Raw genomic sequence first — 24,981 nt, 5'->3', positions numbered from 1 at the left:
AATTCTGAGTTAATCTTTATTGAAAAATACAAAAAGAGGTTTGTATTTTTGGTTGTTAAAAAAAGATTGTAATTCCTTCATCAGTATAAAAGATTTAGATACTTGAAAATAAATATTCTTGAAAGGCATTTCGAACATAACTTAGAACCTGTCCCATGTATCTACATTTAAATATAAAATCATTCAAAAAATTTGGAGGCAACCGATTCTTTTTTTAACCCATTTTATATGCAATTAAAGTATCTCAGAGATTCAAAATAAAATGATATAGATACAATGAATCATTGCATTTAATATATCTTACAATTTAATCAAATGCAGCCTCAGAAAAATACTGCAGGTATTCACTAATTACCAACAAGAGTGCTTGCTTATTGGTTTTGCTATATAGTTGAAATTATGTTTGTATGTTGATAAAAGAAGGTATAGGTTTATTATATTTGTTATTGATTTTTAAAACGTATCTTTATATCAAAAATTTGAGAGATTATTGATAAGAAAGTGCTGTCAGCTTTAGTTATAAAGATTTAATTTATGAGTGTTTCTTAAGCTAAAATATTAAGATTAATATTAGGCAAAGAAGAATAAGCATTATTAAGGCATTACTAAATAGTTAAGTAATGTCACTTTCACAAATAGTCATATAAAATGATTATTAAAAGTTTCTAAGAAGTGGCAAATTATAATATTATGAAGTGTAGAAAATGCCTTTCTGTTCTGAAAAGTCTTGATTAAACAGTTGTTAACTCTGTTTTCTCATGTTTATTCAAATGGTGTTTGTTCCTTCTGGATTTCACATTACATCTCTATTTCACATGTCCAATTTATGTTTATAGGATATGAGTATGTTTATCCCTATCACTTTGTGCCAATCTATGCCTTTTTCTGTGTACACATAAGACTATCAGTCTAATATTAAATAACACAAATTAATAAGCTAATTGAAGTTGTCTGATTTAATTTTAAAGTATATCTTTACTTTTTGTGAAAACACAAATGAATAAATCCAGGTAATTTTTGAGATTTATAGGAGAGAGGATTCAGGATAATTAAGGAAAATATTTTTGTATTGATTTGGATTTATATTCAGATTTCTTTATTAAAACTTACAGCTGTCACCTTAATGGTCACTCCTCTCAGTTACACACACAGCATTTATACTTTTCAGAATGTTATTTTGGAACACTGGGACTTTTCCTGTGTTCCTGGTTGCACTTGTGCAAAATGCAATAGGAATGAAATCATTATTTGAAATTGTTAACAAGTTAGGATGAAATGGAAGAGCACAAAGCATGCTTTTCATGTTTTTATTCTTTTGAGGAAGAGTTTCCATGTAGTTAATATATGCAGTAGCTCAAGTCCTAGCAAATGTAAATGATGAGGTGATATTGATGAAAGGAGGGGATTGAGGTCTCAGGGGCACTGATGACGGATTGAACAGAAGCGGCCTTGCGCTGCACGTAACTCAAGTCTGTCGTCTTCACTACTCAAAGCCGTAATGGGAGGTGGCAGTCTGAAATGAGTTGCCACGGCGAGGAGTATTATTTTTGAAATGCTTTCACACAAATCACTAGGCCCTGCATACAACTTAGTTTCATGCTTTAATGTCATCAGGAGGCACAAATTGGTGTGTCTAATTGTTTGCCACCTGCCAGCAAAATGAGCTGCCAGCCAGCCAGACGGGTTTGATTGTCTGTCAGCCATTCAATAGATTGAGAGTGACAACATCAAAAATGTAACTTCAAACTCTGAAGCCTTGAGCAGCTTTGCAGAGACATCATCCCCACAAGAACTCGTGGACTGCTTCATTTTCCATTCTATTCCTAGTATATTGCTGACATTTACCTTATCTGTCCTAAGGTAGCTAGCTATAATTGCATTATGAGGTATATAAACATATTTCTGAAACACTAAAGTCTGAAATCCAAGTTGTGACATATCTTTTAACAATAGATTGCATTCCTTGAAAAATGGGATCCAAGATGACAGACAGCCTTTAGAATGAAAGTGCAAAAAGCTCCCAGTGACAAACAGAAGGCTTCTATACATAAAGTATTTGGTTTTACTTTTAGTTGAAATAACTGTAAACTCAGTTTCTCAGTTCTTTAACTAGCACTATGTAACTGTACTGGAAATTACTTGTGATATTCCTTTTGTTAACCAACTACTTATTGGTCTGTTGCAGTCATTGCAGCAATGTGTTTCTTAGGCTTAGACTGTAATTTTGGAAATGACGTGCATAAGCAACTGTAGAGACTGGAGTTCTCTTCACTTACGTACACTAGTTGTCTCTTCCTATTTGCAGTAGAGCCATAGAGAATTTCGATGTTTTAAAGTTTATAATTTTTAATATGTAAATAGCAACATCAAATTTTAGAAATGCTTAGGTATAATAAAACAAACTTATTTTTAGAATTTGATATTTCTTCAAAAATTTTATGTTATTCTTCATATAGATGTTTTTATCTACTTGTACAGTAAGTGCTGGTTCTTTTTATTTTTTTTCATTGTATCAGTGAAGATTTAAAAACCTGTTTTTGATTACACTGAATTACCAAAAGGTATATCTCCGAAACCACTCTTCACTTCAGTGTATGTAGAGATTGCACACAATTTTTATTATTGAATGAAAATATATCTTCTGGTTTTGTTTCTAACAGCCATGTGGAAATGGATGTAGCAGTTACAGAATTCTGCAGCAACACTGCACCTCTGGTAGATTTACTAGCAAACTGTGGTTGGCTAATAGTTCTAGTCAGGCTGCCACTAACTGCACCACTGTGAACTCTTCTCCAAATCTGCCAGAGCTTGGGCCCCACTATTAGCTAAAATTAAAGTCTGTATTACACACATTTAGCTTGAGAAGATAGATAATAAATGAAAAAATTTTGATTATTGATATATTTTATTGTTATTCTTTTAAAAATTGTAAATTTAGTCTATTTAGAAAGCTTGCAATTGTATGACTTCCTTGACTAACAGAAGTCATTACAGTCAATATTATATATGTCATCTTTTCTTGTTTTGCAAACTTGTTTTGTGTTCAAATCAATGTAGCTAAGCAAACTAATAATGTATTTTTTCCTTGCTTTTTAATATTTTGCCTCCAACTTGTTTTCTATTCTAAAAAATGAATATCCCTAAAATAAAATCTGTGGCTAAAATAAGTAAGACCAAATAAACTGTTTACTTAAAATTTTCTAGTTGGAACAAAGTATAAGCTTAGTGTATGTGTATTTTCACTTCATTAGATTTTTAACATTGGCTTTAGTGCTCAAAATAAAAATACAGACCATGTATGTAATAAATAAATGTACACAAGTAGGTCTTACTTCTTTAACCACAGAACTAAGGTTGTTTTTTAAGCTTACAGTTATTTTGCTGGTGTTGTGTTCCTGCTTCTTTCTGTTTGTTGCAGGATCTATGTTGATTATATCATTTGAAAGACAAAAATAAATATATTGAAAATTATTTATAAACCTGCCAGCTTTTACCAGTCAAATATTCTATTGTAATGTCTCATTTCATTCTGCCTGAAGTGGACAGGGTATGATGGATTTGACTATGTGGCTCTACTCTTTGTTCCCTTTGTCTTTCCTGGCATCTACAGAGTTTAAGTGAATTAAATAATCTCTTTTCAGTGGTGCATTGATAAAATACTATTTATACATTTTTTCTGGTTTTCTCCAGTACTTTATCAAGTATATAAGCATAATAAATGAAGTATTCAAAAAAAATAAATGAAGTATTCCATCATTAACCCAGTGCTATCTTATGAAACTCAGTAAGAAGTTACAATTTCTAAACTATTTAGCACATTCTTTTTTCACATAGTTTTGTTTTTCACACAAGCCTTTTTGGACAAAATGTGATAATGCGGGGATGAATAAATGTGACTATTATATGACCTCTATATAATCTGCTCTTGCGGTTCCTTCCCACTGCCATCTCCGTGCCGTGGGCATCCTCCACTGCAGTGAAATCTCTGCATATTTGTGCCAGAGACATATTTCCAGTTTATTAATTTTTCTTTGCCAGTTTCATAGACTTATGGAATGCATTCTGATACTCTCACAGCCTAGCCACCTTCCCCTCCCTACCATCCCTGTCAACCACTCTCTCCTCATCAGTCCCTTTCCGGGATACATGACTTTTGATTTTGTTTGTGACCTATTTAGTTCAAGCAGACCATCTGTGAGGGTGCTGGCACTATCCACTGGAGCCTGGTGGGTCCCGGTGTGTGTACGATCGAAGGCTGGGATGCCCCTGCTCCTTGAGTCTGACAGTGGCACATAATCCAGCAGTGGAGAGTGTGCCTCTGGCCCCGCCCTCCACCAGAGCCACTGTTCATGATCCCATTTCATGCACTCGTCATACTTGCTCAGAATTTGGGATTGCAATGGCTTTGTCACAGCCTTTCTGCCTGTCTTCTGCTTCTGTGTTCGTTTCCACCCCATTGTCTCCATTTCCCCTGAGCCTTGGAGCGGGTGGTGTGTATGTCTTATTTAGGGGTCAGTACTCATCTGACATTTATTCTTAGCACCCTGTACATCTATGAATCTCTGTATTTATTCTCAGTCACTGAAAAGTCTTCTCCATTAAAGCTGAAAGGAGTATTTGTTTGCATATAAACCTAAATATTTAAATGGCCCTTTGACATTGTTCCAACTTAGATAAACAACTGTATTTCATTCTCCTCCAGAGCCTATTACTTCCTATGGGTCTTTAGTAGGTTTGACAGTACCAGGAATAGAACTCCTTGTGTGGAGAGGACATCAATTTTAATTAGACTGAAATTACTTATTCTTACAGCAGCAATGCTGTTATTTCTCTAGTGAGCATATCTTGCTTGGCTGGTTCATCTTGTGGTTTGTAGAGTTCACAAGCAGGTAAGACCATCAACATGTTTTCTCACCCAGCAGTTTGGATAGCACTTACCAATACTGTGAAAGGTAGCCAGCAAAGAGGAAGCTTCTAGCTCAGTTCCACCATGCAGCCAATGTAGGGGATATACCATGTGATGTGGTCTTATCATCTAGCTCTTATAAGCAACCAAGAGAAATGGCAAGAGCCTGTATTAATTTCTAAATCCTTTGAAGCTTGGATAAACCATTGAGGGACACTATTGGCCCATGTTTTTGTGAGTATCAGTTACTTTATTCATTATTTTCCAATCTCATCCATTTACCTGTGAATTTCATTTCTTTCCATCTAAACAAAATTCCAATGTGTATATGAACCATATTTTCATTATCCACCAGTTGATGGACATATAATGTGATTCCATTTCCTAGTCAATGTGAATAAAATGGCAGTGAACACTGGTAAGTAAATACCTCTGTAGGACAACATTGAGCCTTTGGCATATATTCCCAGGAGTCAGATAGTGGAGATATACAGGCCTTGTATTTGTAGGTTTTTGAGAAATCATCACACTGATTTCCATAGTCAATGTACCAGTCTGCACTTCTACTGACAGTTAATAAGGATTTCTTTACCCTCACACCAACAATGTCTATTGTCATTTGATTTCTTGATAATAGTGATTGATTATGAGATGGAATCTCAAGGTAGTTTTATTCTGCATTCCCAGATGTGGAACACTTTTAAAAACTGTTTTTTCATCATTTGTAATTAATTTTTAGAATTCCTTGTTTTTATCTGTAGACCCTTATGGGGGATGGGTTGGTCGGTTTTCTTAATATTTTTTAATTGTGTGTTCTATTATTAGTCTTCTGATTGCTGTATAACTGGCAAAGAGTGTTTTCCTGTTAACTCAAGATAACAGTTGGTCCCAATAGAATCTTTAAACCTCCCTCTGAAACTTTACAAGTCAGGCCAACATCATCTGCATTGCTATCAATACTCTTATCTTCCAAGCTCCTAAAGAACATCCCACTGAACTCTGAACACTCACTGGATTTTCTATTTAAAGTTCCAATATGTACCACAATCTTTCCCAAAACATTGTCAGGTCTGTGACAGTAATACCTCACAATCCTAGTACCAGCTTTTATCTTTATGTTCTATTGTGATGAAGAGACATGATCACCACAGCAACTCTTGTCTCCCAACAAACAGCATGGTACGGGCCATGTCGCAGCAGTTCCCAACTCCTGGAATTGCCTTGTCTTATTTGGGGTTTCTATTGCTACCATGACCAAAAGGCATATTAGAAAGGAAAGTGTTTAATGGGCTTGTACTTCCATATCATGGCCCATCATTGAAAAAAGTCAGGGTGCAAGAGCTGATGCAGAGACCATGGAGGGGTGCTGCTTACTGCTCATGGCTTACTCAACCTGCTTTCTTATAGAACCCGTACCACTTGCCCAAGGGTTGCCCCTCCTATAATGCACCCCACCCAAATCAATCACTAATTAATAAAATGCCCCACAGGCTTGCCTATAGCCATATCTTAGGGAGGGAGGCATCTTCTCAGTTGAGGTGTCCTCTCTGATGATTTTTGCTTGTTTTAATTTGACACAAAACTAGCTGGGACATTCCCATTCAGTCAGCTGCCTTTTCATTTGGTTGACTATTTCATTTGCTGTATAGGTTTTAAGTTTCATTGGGTCTCATTAATTGGGTCTTTTACAGTAATAGTTCTACCAATAAAAAAAAAAAGATCTTTCTGTCTTCTAGTGGCTCCCTCAATTTTTTTTCAGAGATTTAAAGTTATTATTGTAGAAAACTTTCATGTCCTTGCTTAGTCTTACTCCAAGGTGTTGTTGTTGTTATTGTTGTTGGCTATTGTGAAATGGAATTGTTTACCCTGATTTCTTTCTCTTCATCTTTGTAACTGGTCTATAAAGTGAACATTAATTTCTCTGTGTTAATTTTGTTTCCTCACATTTATTAAAAATGTTAATTTAGTTCTACGGATGGTATGGGTAAATTTATATAGTCTCATATATAGAATTGCATCAACAAACAAGAATTCTCTTAATTCTTTTCCTATTTACATCTCTTCTGTTGTTTTCTCCTGTTTTATTATTCTAACCAAGACTTTTGATTGCTATATTGAAGCTGAGGCTGGTGACTTTCTGCAGGGCCATCCATAAAACTGAGGTTGATAAGGGGTCATGGTGAAGGCCTGGGGTGTGTCTTGGGTTTCCTATGGGAGAAAAAGGGAGAGATCCCTAAACAGAAGTATGTTCATCATGGAATCCAATATAAGAAAAAGCATATCAGGACCTAAGTGGCCTAGAGAGGAGAAATGATATATGCTCCTGGGAAGAGAAAGCAGGTGGGTATTAGCCAGTCTCCAAAGAAGTGAGAAAGGCATTGCTGCGGGCAAGGTTGGCATAGCATCCTAGGAAAGGTGAGAAGGCCATTAGGAAAGCTTCTAATCCAGCTTTGGGGTTGGAACAGGACTATTAGGGGTCTAAGGCACAAGAATATTCAGTTTTCTGATCCTAGGCAAACAGTTTAATCATATTAGCTAAAACAATTTGTCTTAAAAAATATATAAAGTTATTGGTGAAGACAATTATCTGTAAAATCAGTCAAACTCAGCTTTTTGTTAAATAAGTTGAGGCCCTGTCACATTGTCATCCCAGCGATTTGAGCATACCTTCCATTGCAAATTAGTTGCTACATATTACAGAGCTTTCTTGGGGATGTTGGTCATAAGTCGATATTTTCACATACATGGAAGTTTTATCTTATTATATGTCTTTAGATGTTTTAAAAGTTACCGTATTTTCTATATATTTTTTTTAGTCTTTTCAATCTTCTTAAGACTGTTTTCTTTATATTCAATTGTAAGTGTTCCATTAAGATATATTCTTTCCAAAATGGTTGTACCGCTTCCTCATAAAATTGGACATAGTATCATAGTATTAACTGAGGACCCAGCTATACCACTCCTGGGCATATACTCAGAAGATGCTCTAACATGTAAACAAGGACACATGCTCCACTATATTCATAGCAGCCTTATTTATAATAGCCAGAAGCTGGAAAGAACCCAGATGTCCCTCAACAGAGGAATGGATACAGAAAATGTGGTACATTTACACAAAATACTCAGCTATTAAAGACAATGAATTCATGGAATTCGTAGGCAAATGGATGGAAGTAGAAAATATCATCCTGAGTGAGGTAACCCAATCACAAAAGAACACACATGGTATGCATTCACTTATAAGTAGATATTAGCCCAGAAGCTCAGAATACCCAAGATACAATTCACAGACCACATGAAGCTCAAAAAGAAGGAAGACCAAAGTGTGGGTACTTCAGTTCTTAGAAGGGGGAACAATACCCACAGGAGTAGATACAGAGTCAAAGTGTGGACCAGAGACTGAAGGAAAGACCATCCAGAGACTGTCCTACCTGAGGATCCATCCCATATATAGTCACCAAACCCAGACACTATTGTGGATGCCAAGAAGTACATGCTGACAGGAGCCTGATATTGCTGTCCCCTGAGAGATTCTGCCAGAGCCTAACCAATACAGAAGGCAATGCTTGTGGAAAACCATTGAACTGAGCACAGGGTACCCAATGGAGGAGCTAGAGAAAGGACTGAAGGAGCCAAAGGGGTTTGTAACCCCATAGGAAGAACAACACTGTCAACCAACCAGCCCCCACCCCCAAGCTCCTGGGTCTAAACCACAAAACAAAGAGTACATGTGGAGGGACACATAGCAGTCTTGTAGAGAGCCATCAGTGAGATAAAAGGTCTTTGGTCCTGTGAAGGCTCAATGCCCCAGTGTAGGGGAATGCGTGTAGGGGAATGTGAGGCTGGGGAGATAGGATTAACTGAGTTGGTGGCAGAACACCCTCATAGGAGCAGGGAGAGGGGAGATGGGTTGGAACTAGGAAAGGAGATAACATTTGAAATGTAAATAAAGAAAATATCCAATAAAAAATAATATTTCTTGTTACTGCTGAAATACAAAGCCTCAAACTCCTTGTAGGTTTTTTTCACTTGTGTGGACAGCAAGGTCAGAATGTCCCACGATTATAGCTTCTTTCAGGATGCATCAGACCCAGACTGCATCAGCACTTTCGAAGGTTCCACAGTAATATCAATATTATAAGTGCTGTGCCAAGCCCTTTCACAGCAGTTTTATGCAGTACCAATGACTGGAAATTTCATTGTAACAGTGAAGAGAAGTGAGTTGACAGAGACTCACATGCTCTATCCCACACAGCTAGTGGTTGTCAGACCTACACCTCTAACCCAGGTTGAGACACTAGACGATGTACTCTAAGTTCTGTCCTTTAATCTAACCCAATGAGGTCACTGGCTGGCTTCAAAATGCTGCAGATGTTTGAGATTTATACTGTTCATAAACTTTCATTACAAAATTTTATTACTTAGTTTTCATGATATTTCTTGTAGGTTTTGCATAGGGTAAGATATTTTGGATAAATGCTCCTGGATGCTATAGATAGTATGTTACATGAAAGTTTGCCCGTAATTGATAATGATGACAATGATGTGTTAGTCAGAAATCTGTGATGCTGTTTCTCTTGCCATTTATAGATTCACCTAACAGCACTGCCAACCAACTGTGTGTGTGTGTGTGTGTGTGTGTGTGTGTGTGTGTGTGTGTGTGTGTGTGTGTGTTTGCGCATGTGGTCCTGTGTGTGCGCTCATCCATTTGGTTAAACTGGCTGGCTGACTAGCCTCAGGAGGCCTCCTATCTCAACCTTCCCAGTGCTGAGTGTTGGCATTACCGGTGCCTTATTGAGCCAGGAATGGTAGACAGCTGCAGGGGATCCCAGCTCAAGTCTTCCTGACAGCAAATGTTTTATCAACTGAGCCCAAGTTTCTTTATCACCAAAAAAATTTTAGAGAAGCAGAAAAACATGAAAGAATTTTACTAATTATTTTTAATTTAAGAATTGTTGTTTATGTTTTCTTGATAGAATTCCAATAAAATAGGCTAGAGAGAAGTTTTGAAGATAAACCAAATGTATCAGTAGTTTCTCTTTTTCTTACCTTTGTATTTTGGGAACTAGATACCTTAGACACTTTAGGTAGGAAGGTTCCTGAGTTTAGAGAGTGTTAGTAGTTATTAATAGCTCTAAGGTACCTCATAGTCAAGCCATTCTGAATACATCCTTCCTTCTTTAACCTTCCAAGGTATATGTGAGTGAGTACTATCTCCAATAGTGAGAAACTGGAATTAGAATCACGCAACTTAAAGATGATTGGATTCATCTCTCAATTCTATGGTGTCTTGTGTATTCAATCTACAATGTCATACTTCATCTTGGAAAGGTAAATGGAGATAGTAGATGAGGGCATACCAGGATGGATTAAAGACCGTGTGTGTTCTAGATGCTCATTTAATTTTGTCATCACTACTACCAATGAGGAAAACAGTATCAGAAGAGAGTGGAGAAACTGTTATGACACAATTAATATCATTTAATATTACCATTAGTTTCAAAAAGTTATATGAGCCCATTAAGAACAATAATCATCAAAAATAAATTTTCAACATTGAAATAGTTACTGAAGAAATTAATGAAATCGCCTTTTTTCTTTGAAAAAGAAGGGTTTGTGATAAAGAAAGATGAGAAGTTTGGACTTTAAAATGTCATGCTATTATAGTTTATCTAGTGGATTTAATTTTCATCAAAACTACAAAGCAGGTTACAAGTATAGCTCTTCATTTTGTGGAATTACTGCTCTTTACTACCCTGCTAAAGAGCAGCCATGTTGATGCCTCTGATTTTACCTTTATGAAAGTAAAAATAACAGCCTGACAAAGACAGTCCAGAAAAACTAATAAAAACATAATGAAAAATGGACATATTCACAGTGGAATATATGGGCATTAAATGACTCCATTGAAGATATTTACATTGTCAATGATTATTTTTCATGCTTTCCATTAGAACTTAAATCATCTCATGAATCGTTCTGTAAAGTCAATCAGAGTTGAGTAGTGCTTTGGAGATATTTATGAATTGAAATTTGAAGTGATATAAATTTTGAGAAATAAGCCTTTATAGCACAGGAATACTGATGCTAATTATATTTTAGAAATTCAGATTTTAAGATTGTGCATTATCCGCATATGTTCATCTTTGGAGTTTAAGACAGTAAAATGTCCAGAAGATTTCTTAAGTTAAATTCATTTGAAATTGTTAAATAAATGAGAAAATAAAATGAATTTCTATGTCTCTAAATTTAAGGCACAAAAGGTAAGTGGCATTTTATCTATATATGCATGCTATCCTCTGAATTTTCTTGTATTGTAGAGAACTGTTTTGATGAAAGAACTAAAATTACAAGCTCTTCACTCCCCAGGTGTGTTTTGCTCCCTCACTTCATTTTTCAGCATCATATTTGCCACTTTAGTTGTCAACATTTCATATATATATGTGTGTGTGTGTGTGTGTGTATAATATATACACATACATACACACACATACACACACAATTTTATGACAAATTCTAGCATACACACACTTAGTTCTGTGGACTTTGGGGAGTCATGTCTCCTTTCACCTTGCTGGAAAGAGAGGGTCTTGTTTATGCTGTGCCACATAACTCATGAGCTTCTGGGTGATATTTCTGTCTGCAACTCCCATCTTGTGTCACAAGTGTTGGAATTACAGATGCTTGCCACCACCATCTGGCTTCTTTACTTGGGTTCCAGGGCTCAGGTTCTCCTGTACATGAGGCAAGCACTTTAGCCCAGTAAACCATTAGTAGTGCAGTTTTATGGCCTTTTTACTTGTATGACAGCATCTGTTTCTCTGATATGTGATTATTTTTCATTTGCCATTTTAAAAGATTTACAAGCTCCAGATTCTACACTAGTGTTTACCAAATGCATTTCCACAATAGAAACGTCTCAGTCTTTGTTTAAAGTCCGCCTTTCCTTCATCAGTGAACTTGGGTTTGCAGGTTAACAGTGTGGAGGGTCAGGAAAGGGAAGCAAAGACTGTTGAGAGGGAACTGGGCTGAGCTCCAGGTTGCCCTTTGGTTTCTGGTGTTCCATCATGGGGACAGGCTTTGTCTCAAGTTTTGGTATTGCTTTCTATCTTTCTCTATAGGAGTGTGGTGGTACCTGTAAAGAAGCCGCCTCCAGGTAGTCTAGCTGTCACCACGGTGGGAGCCACTGCTGCAGGAAGTGGGCTGCCAACAGGCAGCACCTCAAGTATATTTGCTGCCCCTGGAGCTACACCAAAAAGTATGATTAACACGACAGGTATCGTCCTTATAGACTTTTGTGAAGCTTCATCCTTTTTTCTCCGTTTGCTGTATCTTCATTTTCCCATTTGATTTTCAACAACTAAAAACCCAGAACATTTATGGTTAGTTTAGTCTTCAGTGTGCTGTACCCTGTCTAACAAATTCTCAGAGTCTGTTGCTGGCTCTAGGACACAGACACAGTGGTCATTTCAGGAGACAGTACGGTTTTTGTTTTGAGTTGTCTCAAAACATCATACTCTATTTTCAGGGCAAATCAAATTATTGGAATACATTTGGGGAGCAAAAGGTGATTTAGACACTGGAGAGTGACAGGTAAACAAAACATATAAGCATGTCAAGGGGCATGTGCTAGGACATAGAGTTTCTGACTGAACCCTGACATGTACCCTTTGCTAAAATCCTTCAAGGAAAGGCAGAATTCCCTAAGGACCTTGATGAATGGAAGAGCCCCAACTTTATTAAAAGGGCATATGAATAAGGACTCTTACCTTAGTCTGAATTAATTTGATTCAGTTATAACCTAAGAATATAAATTAATTCATTGGCCAGCTATTTTCTATGATTCTAGAAACCACAAATTCCAGATCACTATAAAAATTTAAAGCCTGACTAAAATCTGTCTGTCTCTGTCTTTCTGACTGTCTCTGTCTCTCTCTTTCTCTCTCTCACTGTCTCTCTGTGTTCTCTATGTCTCTGTCTCTCTTTCTGTTTTTCTGTCTCTCTGTCTCTCTGTGTCTTTCTCTCACTGTCTCTGTCACTCTGTCTCCTCTGTCTGTCTGTCTGTCTGTCTGTCTCTCTCATTTACAGAAATGTTCCTGTTTATTATTAGCTAAATAAATCCTTACCCAAATCTTTGTGATTCCATTTTAGGTATTTAGACAACGCAAGATGACCCTGACTTTTCTTCCCTGACTATAGTAGTCTTCTGTTCTCCAAACTGTATAGCCTTGAACTTTTCCATTTATTATCATTACTTAGATTCTTCCCATTTCTATTGATTTTGTAGCTCTTTTTTTTTTGTGTGTGTGTACTTTCTGTATCTATCTTGTTTATCATGCCACCTGAGTCTGACATATCATGAACCACACATTTATGGGGTGTAGTAAGTAGAACACTCTCTTACGCATGTGTACTTGTCTCAATCAATGAGCAGCATTATAGCATTGTAAAATTTGTAAGGTTTTTTTTTTTTTAGTTTTAAAAATATTACAGTATAGTAGAATCTATACTTAGTGATGTCTAGTAAATAAAGTCCTCATTTTTCTTATGACTGCAGTAAAATGAAAAGATTAAATTACTTTTTGTCTTTGTATAAGATATTATACTTATAGTTTCTATTTTTAAAATTAGCATTTGGTGTGTAACAGTATAAGGTTTTGATGGTACAAAATATATACTAGGTAAAAATTAAAATTTTCTTTTTAATAACCTTCCTCCTTAATACTGGATCATATATAGATAGATAGAAGTGTGAGCTCTAGTGTACAGTTTAGATGTTGGCACATGGCACTATACTGCTGTTACAACAGAAGTCCAATGAGCAACTCACTTTGTTGGAAATAGCATAACGTACAATATTTAGGAACACTAGATGTCCGTCAACTCCACAGCTCTTTGATATACTCACATGGCATATTTTAGAAAAATCTTCTCTAAAGTGGCATTTTCATATCATTGAGGAGAACTCATTATTTTAAAATCAGGCACAGTTGAACTCATGATAGGCCTTCTGAAGCAATCATTTCATCAAAGTCAGAATTTAATGCTGCAAAATGATAAGATTATGCTCCCAGTACTCTATAAATTATGCCTTAGAGCATGAGGTTTAAGAATATTACAACAAAGCAGGAAAAGGAGGGAAATTTTTCACATTTATATTTGCATTGTTTTATCAGCCTCACTTAATGTAGAATTTTTCATGTGTTGATGTGTTTTGTTTATACCCATTTGTAACATGTAATTTTGTTCAATTAACATAAGTAAATCAACTGACTTTTAATGTAACATCCATGAAATTAATTAGTATACTAATGATCAAATAATTTTAATTATCAAATTCTTGTTAGAAATTTTGATAAGTTGATTTTTGAAAATCAAATAGAAATGAAATAATAAAATTATTTTGTTAAATAAATTTATATTTAAAACTAAAATTGTTATTTTGGGTACAGGTGCTGTGGATTCAGGGTCCTCCTCCTCTTCCTCCTCTTCTAGTTTTGTTAATGGTGCTACCAGCAAAAATCTTCCAGCTGTACAAACCGTAGCCCCAATGCCAGAAGATTCAGCTGAGAACATGAGGTATGCATAGTGATTTGTTTCTTTTAACAGTTTTATTGTCCTTGAAGACACAGTGAAATACTCAGTGCTAGGTAGGTTTACATGAGATAAAAAAAAAAAAAAAGAAACCTTCTTGGGGATATCAGCTAGGTACTCTTAATATATTCATAACTCGGCCTAACCATGGTACTTGGGGAAATTACTAAAAGCCACTGTTATATATACAAATAAAAACTGGTGGGTCTCGATTAAGACTGCTCACAGAGCTTTTACTTCTTTGTTGAATAGTAGATACTGTTATTTCAACTATTCTTCATATGTGCAAAGACAGCATGGTAGGAACCAATCATCTCTGATTAATAACAGCTTAAACCATAAGCTTTGAAAATAAATCTGTATAATTTTATGTAATCTGTACTATTGGACCACGAATACTGAAGACTATTTTGTTTATTGTCATGAGTGGTGACTCGCTAAATGGACTGCCCCACATTTTAAAGTTTATAGACATTTAGAATTTTCTACTTGTTAATCTATTCCAAATAATGGTATTATATAAGTGATATTATGGGCATCTATTATTGTCTGGGTGTACTTTGTCCTAGTGTGCATGTCTCTTAAGCAAATAAATGACTAGAGTGGAATTCCTGCCCAGATTTTGCATCTACTATGAATACACTATGCCAAGTTATTTTTTTTCTGTGCATTTATATGAGTCTACTGACTTGTCAGCTAACAACAGAATGCCATTTCACTCTCATCTTGGGCCATTTTTGCAATTTTTGTATCATTATTTTCAATATGGCCTATCTTGATCAATAGAATATATGTATTTGGAAATTTTCACTTTATCAGGTTTTTTTTTTCTTTCTTTCTTTTTTTCTGGCATTTGATTTCCTTTTGTATTGTAAAAGCCCTTTCTCCAGATCTTTCTGTTGAGGTGCATAATCAGCTGGAATGACTTTTGTGACAAGTGTGTAAGAAGAACAGGGGTAGGAAGACTGCCAGCCCTCATTTGAAGACCTCTTTACACTATGGGCTTCCCTGCCTGTCATAAGTCATGCCCCTGTATTCTTGACTTGAGGTTCACAGTCAGCTCTGCTCTGTCTGTACACCTACTAAGCCAACAAAATTCGCTTCAGGTTTAATAATGACAGGAAGGGCCTTGAGGGAGATCTTGGCCCCTTTCTCATGAGAGAGTCGCAATTGTTCTCAGTGCTTCATGTTCTCTTAGAACTTTTGAATCGGGGTTCAGAAATCCCTGTTGAGAACAAGTGTTGTTTTTCCACAGAAAGGAGTCTCAGAGACTGTTTCTGCAGCAGACTGGACCTTTACTTCCCCTTTAGTGTTTTTATTTCCAAACTGTGAGCATTGTACAATCAATCCTTCCAGGATTTGGTTTTTCTTAAACTAATAGCTCTTAGCAGTGATACTTATTTTGCTTTGTATAATTATTAATGTTTCTGATTTTATTCATTTTTGTTACTTTTATTATTTTCACAGACCAGTCTTTACCCTCCTCTAGTAAGTTCTTCCACGGTTTCTCATCCCATTCCTACCCCCACTGTCTTCAAGAGGAGGTTCCCTCCCCTATCCCCCCACCCCCCCTCCAGGCTTCCCACTCCCTGGACCCTCAAGGCTTTCCAGAGTCAGGCACATCTTCTCCCACTGATGCCAGACCAGCCAGTCCTCTGCTGTATATGTGTTGGGGACCTCTTACCCGCTAGTGTATGCTACTGGTTGGTGGCTCAGTGTCTGAGAGAGCTCAGGCAGGGATCCAGGTTAGTTGAGATGGCTGGTCTTCCTATGGGGCTGCCATCCTCCTCCACTTCTTCCAGCCTTTCCCTAATTCAACCACAGAGGTCCCTGACTTCAGTCCATTGCTTGGGTGTAAGTATCTGCTTCAGTCTTAGTTAGCTACTAGTTGGGCCTCTCAAAGGACAGCTATGCTAACTAAGCTCCTGTCTGTAAATACACCATAGCATCTGTACTAGTGTCAGGCCTTAGAGCCGCCCTTGAGATGGATCCCAAGTTGGATTGATCACTGGACGAACGTTCCTTCAGTCTCTTCTCTATTTTTGTCCCTGCAGTTCTTTCTCAAGTTAGTTTTTATTTCAACTTTATTGGGATTATTTGTTTATATTGCTGAAACTCAATAAAAATTACTAGAAAGTACATTTTAATGAATTTTTCTAGTATACTGGTAAAACCACACTGCAAGTTAAGATGAAAGAAAATTTATTAGTTCCCTGAGAAATTTTCAAATTATTATACATAATTTACCCATCCCTGCCAGCAGTGTGTGCTTTTCAGCTTTTCCTTTGAGATTTTACAGTCAAGTGTTTTAAAAGGGTGGATCATACAATGTGTACTGATTTTTGTCTGTCTTCTTTCACTTGGCTTATTGATTTGTTGATTCCATTATCTCTTACTTTATGACTATTCTATTCTTACTTAGATTCAAGTATTATTCCATTTTGTGACTCATAATGAGTGTATCTATTTACTCATTTAGAGACATTGGAGTTATTCCAATTGGTATATTACAAATAAGGATTTAGAATGATTAAGTCTTAGGCTTCCCAACGTTTTATTTCTTTCTGTTCAGTAAACAACTAAGAATAAAATTGCTGGATGGATAGTAAGCAAATGTTTAAAATCACAAGAAAATGCTAAGCCAGTTTACAGAGTGGCTGTCTTTGTGCTCTCAGGGCCATGCATAAAGCATCGCTTACTTCACATTGTCAGTGCTTGCTGCTGTCACAGCGAGTATTTATAATAGTGGGGTAATTATATCTCATTTGTTTTTATTGCTTCTTAGTGCTCTTGCCTGTGTTGATGGGTCATTGAACTCCGCTGTCTTACAATAGCGTTTTTCTTATAGCATGTGGGCGTTATCAGTATACTCTGCCTAGATGTCCCTTATTAGCTACATGCTTGTCATTGCCTCACTCTGTACAGCAAGAGCTTTCTAATTCCCATTAAATTCACTGTCTCAAATAATTCTTTCCTTTGTGAGTTATGATTTCTATAATTTCTAAATTATCTTTATTTTTTTTCCTGTAGTTTCCCCATTGGTGGGTAGGTCCTTATCTGTTTGAGACAATTTTAGGTAAACAGCTGGATAAATATTGAGGTTTGCTCTTAAGTACATTAGTTCAAAATTTGTTTTATTTGTTTCTGTAACAAACAAAATTGGTGATATTTCATTGTGGCTATATTGATCCTTTAGGTTTGTGGAGCATTAGTATTTACTACTATTTCTCTTCATCATCAGTGCTGTGGGAAACTCAGATCTTATAGTTTTTATTGTACTTTTGTTTTTGTTTTTGTTTTTTGTTTTTTTGAGACAGGGTTTCTCTGTGTAGGCCTGGCTGTCCTGGAACTCACTCTGTAGATCAGGCTGGCCTTGAACTCAGAGATCCACCTGCCTTTGCCTCCCAAGTGTTGGGATTAAAGACGTGCGCCACCACTGCCCGGCTTATTGTAACTTTTTATGTACCTTTTTCTTGTACTTTTTATGTGCCTCTAGAATACCTTCCATTTCTTTCATGGTGTTCTGAATTAGGATTTCTCTTTGATATTCCTTTCAAAATTTGTGAACTATAAGGCAAACAGGCAGCGAACAAGTAGGTTGAACTGTTCAAGCAAGTTCCATTATATAGAATTACAGGAAATGAAAGTAAATTATGCAAGTGGAGGGCAAATCCCTTGCCAGTCATGGTATGTGCCAATAAAACAGGAAGGACATTTGCTTGTGCATTTGTGACATGGAGATAAGCAGTTGGGTTTTGTCTATTCTTGTATGTTTTCTGAGCTTTTATATTCCCGTTAATTATAATAACCTTTCTTTAGTTATTTATAATAATTTATTTTTTATTAATTATAATAAATTATTTAGAATTTTAAAATATTACCTAGTTGATCTATACTTTCTATAGGTCCATTGTTATTTTTCATGGGATAAGAGTATACCATTGGTAGTACTGTGTCCAATTTTCTGAGGAACTGATTTCCAGAGTGGTTGTACCAGCTTGCAATTTCACCAGCAATAAAGGAGTGCTCCTCTTTTTCTATATCCTTGCTGTCACCTGAGGTTTTGATTTTAGCCATTCTGACTGGTGTGAGGTGAAATCTCAGGGTTGTCTTGATTTGCATTTCCCTGATGACTAAGGATGTTGAACTTTTCTTTAGATGTTTCTCAGCCATTCAGTGTTCTTTGTTTAGTTCTGTATCCCATTTTTAATAGGGTTATTTGGTTCTTTGCAGTCTAACTTCTTGAGTTCTTTGATTATATTGGATATTAGCCCTCTATCAGATGTAGGATTGATAAAGATCTTTTCCCAATCTGTTGTTTGCCGTTTTATCCTATTGACAGTGTCCTTTGCCTTATAGAAGCTTTGTAATTTTATGAGGGCCTATTTGTCTATTGTTGATCTTAGAGCATAAGCCATTGATGTTCTCTTCAGGAAATTTTCCCCTGTGCCCATGTGTTCAAGGCTTTCCCCCACTTGCTCTTTTATTAGATTCAGTGTATCTGGTTTTATGTGGAGGTCTTTGATCCATTTGGACTTGAACTTTCTACAAGGAGATAAGAATTATTCAAATTGCATTCGTTTACATGCTAACTGCCAGTTGAAACAGCACCATTTATTTAAAATGCTGTCTGTTTTTCCACTGGATGGTTTTAGCTCCTTTGTCAAAGTTCAAGTGACCATAGGTGTGTGGCTTCACTTCTGGGACTTCAGTTCTATTCCATTGATTTATCTGTCTGTCACTGTACCATGCAGTTTTTATTACAGTTTCTCTGTAATACAGCTTGAGGTCAGGTATTGTGAATACCCCAGAAGTTCTTTTATTTTTGAGAATAGTTTTTGCTACTCTGGGTTTTTGCAAATGAATTTGAAAATTGCTCTTTCTAACTCTATGAAGAATTGAGTGGGAATTTTGATTGGGATTGCATTGAATCTGTAGATTGCTTTTGGCAAGATGGCCATTTTTACTATATTAATTCTGCCAATGCATGAGCATGGGAGAATTTTCCATCTTCTGAGATCTTTGACCCAGCTATACCACTCCTGGGCATATACCCAAAAGATGCTCCAACATATAACAAGGACACATCTCCAGTATGTTCATAGCAGCCTTTTTTATAATAGCCAGATGTCCCTCAACAGAGGAATGGATACAGAAAATGTGGTACATTTACACAATGGAGTACTACTCAGCTATTAAAAACAGTGACCTCCTGAAATTCGTAGGCAAATGGATAGAACTAGAAAATATCATCCTGAGTGGGGTAACCCAATCACAAAAGAACACACATGGTATGCACTCACTGGTAAGTGAATATTAGCTCCAAAGCTCAGAATCAAGTTACAAATCACAGACCATATCAAGCTCAAGAAGAAGGAATACCAAAATGTGGACGCTTCAGTTCTTCTTAGGAGGGGGAACAATGGGGGGAGGTTATAGGGGACTTTCGGGATAGCATTTGAAATGTAAATGAAGAAAATATCTAATAAAAAATTGAAAAAAAACAGATAAAAGAAAGGGGAAAAAATACTTATGGGAGGTAGAGGATTAGAGAGACTTGGGGCAAGAGAGGACAGGAAGAAGGAGGAAAATGGGGAGAAGGATTAGTTATGAGAGATAAGATGATTTATAGAGGATCAGGAATTTGAACACAAGTGTGTAGCAATGGGGTGGGATAGGGAACTGGGTGTAGCCACCAATAAGTCCCAGATGCCAGGAAAGCAAGAGGCTCCTAGGACCCAACAGGCATGAGATTAGCTGAAATGTCCAACAAAGGGGAGGGAGAACCTTTAGAGACCATATCCAGAGGTTAGTCAAGGCCCTTGGTTGGGGGATGGAGCCACCCACTCACCTCCAAATTCTTGACCCTGAAGGGCTCCTGTCTAAAGACAATATGGGGACAAAGTGTGGAGCAGAGACTGCCCCACCTGGGGATCCATCCCATATACAGACACCAAACCCAGACACTATTGTGGATGCCAAGAAGTACTTGCTGACAAGAGCCTGATATAGCTGTCTCCTGAGAGGCTCTGCCAGAGCCTGACATATACAGAGGCAGATGCTTACAACCAATCATTGGACTTAGCATGAGGTCTCCAATGGAGGAGTTAGAGAATGGACTGAAAGAGCTTAAGGGGTTTGCAACCCCATAGGAAGAACAACAATATCAACCATCTAGACTCCCCAGAGCTCCCAGGGGCTAAACCACCAACCAAAGAGTACACATGGAGCGACCCATGGCTCCAGCCACATATGTAGCAGAGGATGTCTCTGTCTGGTATCAATGGGAGGAGAATCCCTAGGTCCTCTGAAGGCTCAATTCCCCAGTGTAGGGGCATGCCAGGGTGGTGAGGTGGGCGTGGGTCGTCGGGAGGGGGACCCTCCTCATAGAAGTAGGGGGAGGGGGAATAGGAGAGGGGGATCTGGAGGGGAAACCAGAAAATTAGATAACATTTGAAATCCAGTTTAAAAAAAAATTACACCATTGGTAGTTTTAGTGCTAGGAAAATGTGAAGGAGCCATAGCAAATGGTTAAAGGTATAGAGTAATATGAAAGTAGGAAATGATAGTTATCTTTCTAGAAAAGTAATTCAGGCTTTTTTTTTTTTTGACAACCAGTGGAGATAGTACCAATACTAGGTGACCTTTATTCAGTAAAGATTGCAGCTAGTTTTATGGCCCAGTGCTACTGTATAGAGGACATCAATCATGTCCTGGCTTCACACCTCTGAACATCAGTAAAAACTTTTACTCAATTTCTGAAATAACTCTTTAGAACATATCTTTGGGAGATGAGTGACATAGAGCCCAGCCACTTTCTTAGGTTTCTTTTCATTCAGTCATGGTTCAATGCCTACATTTTGTTTAAGGATTTCAAGTGGATGGGATCCAACCATATATACTAGTTTTTGTCAGCTTTCTCTCACTTGACTTACTGATTATTGATTCACTTGTCTCTTTCCTTATTTTATTTAGTGCCAAATATTATTTCGTTTTGTGTTGTCACTAAGCATGATGTGGTTTGGTTTTGTTCAGCTCTTTACTTTTTTTCCTCAAGGCTGCAGGAGGAGCTGCTACTTCACAAAGGACAGGGATCAAAGTCATTTTTTTCTAACTAGTTGTCATCCCACAATTGAAAGAGGGTTGTTGGAAATTAATTAGTTTTTGAAAAAACAAGCAACAACAAAAACTCACTGATTTCAGCTGAATTATATCCATTCAGTCTTTTATCATGAAAGATATAATATTTATATAATTCTCAAGTTCTAGCATATTAGCATAGATTGGACTCTACTAGCTCATCATTTGAAGGCAGCTCAGCTCCTTATATGGTCTTCTTTTTCCTTATATGGTCATCACAAATGGCAATCCCTTTCCTTCCTTTTAAAAACATGTCTATTATTTTCATATTCAAACTGGGATTCCTTATACATGGTATCAATAGATCCTATATAAAAATCAATTTGACATTCATCATATTTTAATCACGAAATCTGAATGGTTTCTCTTTAATGTAAGGACTGACTTGGTAACAATCACTTTTGTGGTATTATCTTTCTGTCTTGATTATCTTCCCTCTAGCACTTGGGTTGGCTTCATGGGGTTTTCTTTCCCTTTCTCTCAGCTTTCTCTCAGCTTCTCTTCTTTCCTTCACCTTTAATATGGAAGGCTTTTATGTCGATGTTCTAAAATAGCACACTTATGTAGTATTCTTTGCTTATAATGGTTGCTCTTTTAAACCTTGATGCTAATTCATCATGCATCTTCATTCTAATAGTTGGATAGAGCCTGGTTATGACAAGAGAAAACACCAAATCATGCATTTCATCTCCCCAGAATGTCAAATCAAATAAAAATAGATAAATAAATCAAAAGTAACAATATATAGCTATTGTCTATGCCCATGACTGTCTTTACTTATACATATTATGTCTAGCACTCTTAATTTATGTAAATCTAGGGTTTTTGTCAGGAATCATTCTCTATACTGGAAGAACTTCTTCACACAGTTCAAAGTAGTTAAAAATATTTTCCAATATTTCTTGTCCTAGCCCCTAGTTTTGTTATCATGTCATAATGACTCTGAACAGTTAGAAAGTTGTGGGCCTCTGTTTTTTGGAAATAGATTTGAAATATACTTTATTTCTTATGTTCAGGCTAACATTGTTTTTCTGAGGAGAATTGCAAAGTTTTTCTTTGTTCTTAAACCACCAGCCAAAATATACACATGGAGAGACCCATGACTCCATTGCATATGTAGAAGAGGATGGCCTCATCTAGCATCAATGGGAGGAGGAGCCCTAGGTCCTGTGAAAGCTAGATGCCCCAGTGTAGGGGAATGCTAGGGCAGAGAGGTGGGGTTGGGTGGGTGAGTTGTTGGGGGAACACCCTCATAGAAGCAGGGGGAGGGGGAGTGGAAAAGGGTTTGTGGAGGGGAAACTGGGAATGGGGATAACATTTGAAATGTAAATAAATAAAATAACCAATAAAAACATAAACTACTATAATAGTTTATTATGACAAATTTGGGTTATTTGCTATTAAAGTTCTACTTGGTGTTTTATGTCTCTTGGGTATGTGCTTTTGGTTACTTTTAGTCTTTGTGGAAAGTTCTTAACTGATAACCATATATTTCTTTTGTTGTATCTTTCATTTTCTTAGTTTTGTGTTGTGACCACATCAAATTCACAGAAATCAAGTATTCCATAACATCTTTTTATTAATTCCCTTAGTTCTGCAGGCTACAAGTCTAACACATTCAGACTGGACTCATAGCTGGACCACTTTCTTATGGAGACTGGGATCTACTTTCAAACTATTTAAGGCTGTGAACACATTCAGCATCTCATCATAGAGGACTTGTGGAGGACCTGTTGCTTTCCTTGTTGTCCATGAGGGGCGACCTTGGCACTCGGCACTCTCTCCTGTATTTAACTTGCTATACTCTGAGCCAGTAGTGTGTCAGGTGCTTCTCCTACTGAGCTTGTTACTGTTCCTGTTCTGACTCCTCTTTCCTGTCTTCTTCCTTCCTGCTTCCTGGAACCACAGAAGTGTCCACCTTTTATAGTGCATGTGTTTAGACAGAGCACACCTACAGGGAAATCTCCCTGCCTCAATGGACATACAATTAATTTGACTTGAAAAGATAAATTTGACATGAAACATGATCAATCTATAGGTTCTAGAGGCTGTGGTTCAGGTATCTTTGGACACTTAATACTTAGTATATTGCCCTTCTGGGATTTAGTTAATACTTATAATACCCATCCAAGAGCTCTTGAATTCCTGAATGATAAAATGCTGAAAATCCTATCTTTTAGCTATTAAAACTGTGTGTGTGTGTGTGTGTGTGTGTGTGTGTGTATGCGCGCGCGCACACACTTGTGTGGTGCATTATTTTTATTAACTAAAATCACCAGTGTGACATTAGAATTACTCCTTTCTACTTGTAATGCTTTTATCCCTGAGCAAAAACTTCCATCCTCCCACTTTCTCCCTACCTCCAGCCTATGTAACCATATTCCATTCACAATTTCAATAAGATTGAGTTTTTTTAGATTCTACATATGTGAGATCATGCAGTGTTTGTTTTTCTATAGATGATTCATCTCGTGTGCATATAGTTTTCCAAGCCTATCTGTATTTGTTGCAGATGACAAGTAGTAATGAAATAGTGACTATTCTGGGCATGGTCTATATGCCACCTCTTCTGTATACATTCACCTATTGGTAGACACTTGGCTTAGTTTCATATGCTGGCTTTTGTCAACAGTACTCCAGGAAGCAGGAAAGTCTTTAAAGTCACTGATTTATCATCTGGCTTTCTTAACTCTGTTGATTCATCAATTGAAAGCATTTTATCTTTTTTAACTGTACTCTTCATTAGACAATTGCTTGCGATTTAGAGATTCTTCCTTCTCTTGCAATACCCCTTTGTTTGTGCATGCTGGCTGCCTTGCCATGTCTTTTAATTCTTACAGATGTTAATAGTACTTGCTTTATATTTCTAAAAAGTTCCAGCATCAGATTTACTTATGATCTTGATTGTATTAGTTTATTTCTATTGTCATTGTCATTTTCCCTGCTGCTTTGGCTGCATTGTAATTTTGGGTTGAGATAAAGTTGTGGATATCTTGGTATCATGGATGCCTGTAATGAGCCCTTTTCTACTTAGGCTCCACTTTTCATGTCAGAGGCCAAGCCATCCTACTTTTTGCTGAATTTTATATTTCTACTATTTTGGTTAATCCTAATGAACTGCAGCTCTTAGCCTCCCAGTCCTTTACTTTTTACTTGAGCAGGAGTCATCCATGGTCAGTGGTGTCCTCTCTTCGTAGGCTGCTTGAGTGCTGTGTTTCAGAGAGGCTCAGTACTCAGTTATACCTTCTGCAGTTATAGACTGCTATTCTTTTACTGAGTACTTGTGTCTAGTGTTCAGGGGTCCTGGCTCCTTGCTATTCTAGTTCAGATGCATTCTCAGT

General features: G+C 36.9%; 1 protein-coding gene, 1 long non-coding RNA gene and 1 other non-coding gene across 19 annotated transcripts in view; 2 read left to right on the top strand and 1 right to left on the bottom strand.

Annotated features, from left to right (window-relative positions):
• Positions 1–24,981, top strand: part of Nbea (neurobeachin) — a 558,554-nt gene that overhangs the window by 216,228 nt on the left and 317,345 nt on the right. For 10 of the 13 annotated variants that reach the window (XR_001783693.2, XM_006501527.4, XM_017319586.2 and 7 more), the window contains 2 exons: positions 12,028–12,182; positions 14,359–14,485. Coding sequence is in view for 12 of the 13 variants with exons in the window: in XM_006501527.4 (XP_006501590.1) it covers positions 12,028–12,182; positions 14,359–14,485 (282 nt within the window). In the remaining variant the exon portion in view is untranslated. Of the gene's footprint in view, positions 1–2,660; positions 3,647–12,027; positions 12,183–14,358; positions 14,486–24,981 lie in introns of those variants that run through there. The other 3 variants (XM_017319587.2, XM_006501522.4, XM_006501526.4) reach the window with 2 other exon arrangements.
• Positions 1–24,981, bottom strand: part of Gm31914 — a 133,774-nt gene that overhangs the window by 49,555 nt on the left and 59,238 nt on the right. The window lies entirely within an intron of this gene.
• Positions 10,608–10,739, top strand: Gm22784. Its single transcript, XR_003954765.1, has one exon. It is a non-coding gene; the product is annotated as a small nucleolar RNA SNORA69 (small nucleolar RNA).

Source organism: Mus musculus, chromosome 3, assembly GCF_000001635.26.
Source record: "Mus musculus strain C57BL/6J chromosome 3, GRCm38.p6 C57BL/6J".
NCBI lineage: Eukaryota > Metazoa > Chordata > Mammalia > Rodentia > Muridae > Mus > Mus musculus.
This window is presented reverse-complemented; position numbering and strand designations above follow the sequence as displayed.